We start from the raw sequence: 6,000 nt of genomic DNA on the forward strand, positions 1-6,000 counted from the left end.
GGCAACCCACTCTAGTATTCTTGCCTGGGAAATACAATGGACAGAAGAGCCTGGAGGGGGCACTATGGTCCATGGGGTCGCAAAGAGTCAAAAACTACTGAGAGACTAATACTTTCACTTTCTTAGTCTCTTCAGTCATGTCCAACTCTTTGTGACCCTATGGACTGTAGCCTTGCCCACCACCCCCGCCCCCCCCGCCCCGGAACCTCCCATCCAGGTTCCTCAGCCCATGGGCTTCTCCAGGCAAGAATACTGGAGTGGGCTGCCAGGCCCTCCTCCAGGGGATCTTCCCAACCCAGGGATCGAATCTGCCTCTTACGACTCCTGCACTGGCAGGCAGGTTCTTTACCACTAGTGCCACCTGGGCACTATATATATTCTTATATATGTATATACATGTTTAAATGGTTTTCTTATATATGTATATACATGTTTAAATGGTTTGCTTTAGGTTTTTGGGTATGTACTAATAAAAGGGAGATTTTCTTATAAAGATACCTTTGCTCTCAGATCCTATTGTCTGTTATTCATTTACATAAAATATTACCCCGTGGAATTCAGAGGTAAAATGTTTGAGGATGATAATAGTTAGAAATACTAATGTTGAACACTCATCGTGTCCATGTACTGTCCTTCAGTGCTTTTAATGGACTGTCCAGTTTAATTCTTCAAACAGCCATGTGAGGAAAAGGGATATCATTTTTCTACTCTGTGGAGGAGAAATACAGAAATGTACACAAGTCAAGCAACTGGCCCAGATCATACAGCTGTGAAGGATCGTAGCCTGCATTGGGATTCAGGGTGTCTGACTCCAGAGCTTGCACTCATAATTACTACAGCTGTGGAGAGTATAATTTAGATGTAAATTTCTATTCTGCCTGAAAATTAGAGGTTGTTCTGCTGTCAGAATCTTAGCATCCTGTTAAGTCGATTCATTTTTTTTTTTCCCTTGAAACCTGCCACTTCCTTTTTTTTTTTTTTTTCCCTCTTTTACTCCATATATTCTGCTGGTAAATGCACTCTAAGTCCCTTTTACTTCTTCGGTAGGACAGTTCCATTACTGCTTCATGAGCCAGTGCACCATGGATTCTTCTCATTATACTCTGTCTCCTTGATCAACTATGTTGTTGCTGAGATACAAGTACCAAGCCGTTATCAAATACATTTATTCTTTTTGCCACCCGAAGAATGGGAAATTATCTGTGTAATTTGAGAGACTGGGATATGTATTTATTTCTTTTATACTAGGGATAAACATAGAGGCTGCAGTAAGAACAAAGACAATAGAATTAGGCAAGTACAGATTTGGATGTTTGACCAATCAATTAGATTCCATCGAAACAAAACAAATACACAGGCCAAACTAAACTCTAAAATCAAAAGGTCTGTACCACTCTTACCAATCAGCATTTGTTTTACTAGATCACATTTACATCTGTTAATGGAAAATTTATCTTATACAGTATGTTTCTTGCCAATAATAGGTGATCATAAACAAATTATTTTGTTTTGACCAGAAAAACATATTCTAGAATCTCCCTGCAAAACTAACTTTTCCTATGTGACTGTGGCATGGACTACCAAAAGTCTATAGAATATCAGTTGATATATTTCTGAGAATCATACCATTTTAAAGCTTGTGGTGATTTCAAAGTAAAAAAGTAACATAATCCTTTGTAAAATTTTATTTTAAAAGTGTTTGGATTTGGGCGCTGAGAAGTAATTCAAACATAAATCACACTAAGGTGCTTTGCTGTATTCATGTTATGTGGCCCTTTTCAAAGTCAATGTTTTTATATTGTCTTTCTGTCATGTTTAATGGTTTTTATCCACCTCCTCTCTCCCATCCTTGTATAAAAATAGCAGTGGTATTCAATCACAGCTTAATAAACATTGGCCACGTGCTGAAGGTACTTGAATCCCCAGCCACTGAAAGAGGGCTTGAATCTTTGTGTTACATGTTCTCAGATACAGAGATGTAAACACCGTTTTTCTGTTCCATTTTCAGGTCACATGTGCCAATTTAACAAATGGTGGGAAGTCAGAACTTCTAAAATCAGGAGGCAGCAAATCCACACTAAAGCACATATGGACAGAAAGCAGCAAAGACTTGTCTATCAGCCGACTCCTGTCACAGACTTTTCGTGGCAAAGAAAATGATACAGATTTAGACCTGCGATATGACACCCCAGAACCTTATTCTGAGCAAGACCTCTGGGACTGGTTGAGGAACTCCACAGACCTTCAAGAGCCCCGGCCTAGGGCCAAGCGAAGGCCCATTGTTAAGACGGGCAAGTTTAAGAAAATGTTTGGATGGGGTGATTTTCATTCCAACATCAAAACAGTGAAGCTAAACCTGTTGATAACTGGGAAAATTGTCGATCATGGCAATGGGACGTTTAGCGTTTATTTCAGGCACAATTCCACTGGTCAAGGGAACGTATCTGTCAGCTTGGTACCCCCTACGAAAATAGTGGAATTCGACTTGGCACAACAAACCGTGATTGATGCCAAAGATTCCAAGTCCTTTAACTGCCGCATTGAGTATGAAAAGGTTGACAAGGCTACCAAGAACACACTCTGCAACTATGACCCTTCAAAAACCTGTTACCAGGAGCAGACGCAAAGTCACGTGTCCTGGCTCTGCTCCAAGCCCTTTAAGGTGATCTGTATTTACATTTCCTTTTATAGTACAGATTATAAACTAGTACAGAAAGTGTGCCCCGACTACAACTACCACAGCGACACACCTTACTTCCCCTCCGGATGAGGACGAACGTGGGGGTGGGACTGAGACCCGAGGAATTCAAGGTCACATGACAGGGCTGTCACCTCGAGAAGAAGGTCCCATTTGTTGCCTGGAATGTGTCTACACTGCTGCTCTCGTCGACTGACTGCAAATACGCTCGTGGAAAACAACCTGATGTAATTTCTGCCCAGTCAGCTTCATCTCTTGGTATAGTCGCAAAATCACCACAGATTCTAAAGCCACACCTGAAGACACGCTCTCACACATAGATGTACACCAACACACTCGCATACACATTTCAGCCGGCGTCTGTCATGATTCCTGTTGAGAGGGCTTTCATTGTCTGCCTCATAATGGTTCAGGATAAACGATCGTCAAGCAAAAGGATTAACTAGACAGTGAATGGTTTTTAGCACTTGCTGTTATGGAAATCTCTCTTTAATGTCTTGAGTACATGCTAATCAATAGTCCCCACTCATGCATTTCTACTGCTTGGAGTAGCTGTACTGGTAAATACTACTGTAGGAGTATAATGCTTGTTAAAATGGAAAAAAAAATGTGTTTTTAGAGCTCAGTATTCTTTATTTTATGAACACAACAAGTGTAGTAATTTTTTCCAGCATTCAGTAGGCACATTCAAGGTGATCCAAGATAGCTCTTTTTTCTGTGGAGGGAGCCTGTTCTCAGTAAAGATGAGCAAACATTTGGAATTTACATGTGGGCAGACACTGGACTACAGCGTTCATCAATAGTCATTGGACTTTTGCAAGGTCGAGACCAGCTAAGGCTGCTTAAAACAAGTTCTGATCATTATATAAGAAGGGAAATGCCTGACAGACACCATGTAAGTTATAAGTGTCTGTCTTATCTTTACTAAACATATTGTAACAAATTCAATATCCTAGTCTTCATTTGTATGAATGGTTTGTATTGTACATAGTTTAACCAAGTGTAATTTGAGCTGCTTATTAATATTAACTTGTACTTGTCTCTCTGCTTGTTATTGGTTTAAAAAGAAAAAAAAAAGGATATGAGGAATCCATTCTATCGACGTAGCTGTGAACCCCATTAAAAAGACAAACAATGTACAAAGCATTTATTCAGCTCAAGTATTGTTGAAACCTATACATATACAACATTACAGTCTGTCTGTATTTAGATATTTTATTTCTGGACAAAATGAAATGTACATAAAAATAAAATGCTTAAAGTTGAGTTTCAATATGTACTTGTGTAAGATGGTGATTTAAATGGTTCTGACAAGAAGAATGTGCTGGAAGACAGTCATGGTTTTGCACCTCATGTCTCTGAATTTGTATAGGACTATCTAAATTGTTATTAGTTGCCTAGTCAAAACAACTTAGGAGTCTCAGTCTCAAGCCTGGGAAACAGTTGTGGCATTCAGTATCACACACATTTTTGGTTTGTTGTCATGCTAGTTGTTCAAGAATACCAAAAATATCAATGAACATAAAGAGATAATTGAGGTCTCTTGAATTAATTGTAGCTAGTCGTTTTTTAATTTTCCTGTACAGCATCTTTATTTAGTAGGATGTTGAGAAGGTATTTTTTTTCTTAAAAGAAAGCCAAAATGTCTGAAGATTGTGGCTGATTTCCCCTGATTCTACCATATCGACTCAACTGAGGAAATGACAATAGTAGTGGAGGGCTTCGATGCTCAATTTACATATAGCAAAAGGGATCAATTTATGTATAAAGCATTATTTTTGGACACTAAACTTTATTTTTAAAAAGTAATTATGGTGCATAATCCCAGCGTAATAAACAAGAAGAAATACATTAAGGTAATATCCCATATTTAAGGTCACAAACTGGGGATTGGGATATGAAAAGATTCAAAGGTTAACCAAAGAAGTCAAATTAAGAACATTCACTGATTCTCATCTTCCCATCATGCTGCAGAGGAATAAGTATGTTTCATATAGAAAATGATAGAAGTACTACAGGGAACCCCATACTATAGAGTTCTAAAGCAAGAACTCAGTAACTGGTTTGACTAAAGAGAACCTTCAATTGCCAATTAAAGGCAAATCATCCTGTTCAATGTTGACCTCTCAAATCCCTCCAATATAACTAGACAACCATTTATATCAATGTATCAATTAATTTGCCATGGGATTTAGAAGCTAATGTTAGAACAGACTTCCCTGGCATGATTGGCAAGAAGAGCTTCTTGAGTCCCAGTTGCATAATATATTTTCCACAGATAAATCTTACTATTCTGGGGTTTATTTGTCAAAATGGTCAATTAGGAGTTAATTCTCTCTTAACGAAAAGGAGAGTAAGTCAGAAAGCAAAAATCTTTTATTTTTTTATCATTTGATTAGTGGCCTGTGACTTTCATTATGTGGCCTAATCTGCCCTGTGATCCGACATTCAAGATGAGAAGAAAATATGCTTCAGTCTTCACCCGTCTGCCCTACTTTCAAAGTCCCTTTGAAATATTGCTTTTGTTTTTATGAACATATAGAATGCAGCAAATAAAGCATTGAATTATCTTTCTGTAGTTTTTCTTCAGAAGAAAAAAAGAGAAAACTCCTAATGAAGATTTCAATTTTTAAAAATCCAAACTTAGGGGATTCTTTTTGGGACCTGTACTCACATATCCCAAACTCCTATATCACTAACACCTCCACCTGTGATATACATAAGTCATGATGACATAGAAGTATGATTCAAAAGATAATTTACTTGTATCTAACATACTCTTTCTGTTTTAGATAAGGAACTGGATGATGGACTGTGATGAATATGAAGGTTCAAAGGTTCAGATGGAAAACTATTACTAGACCAACTTGTTGCTTCAACAAACTGGTTACTTAAGTTTTAATTATGCTAAAAATCATTTGTTATTTGGAAAAAATAAATTTTAAGCTATACTAAGGAAATTGCTTTTTCTTACATTTGCTAAGCTATAGAAAAAAACACATCAAGGTGGAAGTAGATAGCATCTGGTGCAAACATGGGTTTGTCGCCACCTATTGTTATTTTCAGAAGCATTTTAGTATGATTGAAATTATTATAAAGAAATGATTATTGCAGTGATATTGCCTCATGAAAGGAAAATGATACGTTACCGGTTTATATAGTTATGATAAAAACAATGAATTGTCATGGTATGGTTTCAACTGGGCATTTTGGGGTCACTGACTCTTGTGAGAATTTCTCTGCATAAGTAGAAGGGGCATAACTGTTAAAAGTACAGTACTAAATTCTGGAAGTCATTATTC

The 6,000-nt window shown here is 37.5% G+C and overlaps 1 protein-coding gene across 8 annotated transcripts in view; it reads left to right on the forward strand.

Moving 5' to 3' along the window:
* Positions 1-3,973, forward strand: part of NXPH1 (neurexophilin 1) — a 465,780-nt gene extending 461,807 nt beyond the window's left edge. For all 8 annotated transcript variants that reach the window (XM_043872631.1, XM_043872630.1, XM_043872632.1 and 5 more), the window contains one exon: positions 2,009-3,973. In XM_043872631.1, coding sequence (XP_043728566.1) covers positions 2,009-2,770 — 762 coding nt within the window. In that variant the 3' untranslated portion in view covers positions 2,771-3,973. The remainder of the gene's footprint in view (positions 1-2,008) is intronic.
* Positions 3,974-6,000: the final 2,027 nt, after the last annotated feature.

This window comes from Cervus elaphus, chromosome 18 (assembly GCF_910594005.1).
Source record: "Cervus elaphus chromosome 18, mCerEla1.1, whole genome shotgun sequence".
Classification (NCBI taxonomy): Eukaryota; Metazoa; Chordata; class Mammalia; order Artiodactyla; family Cervidae; genus Cervus; species Cervus elaphus.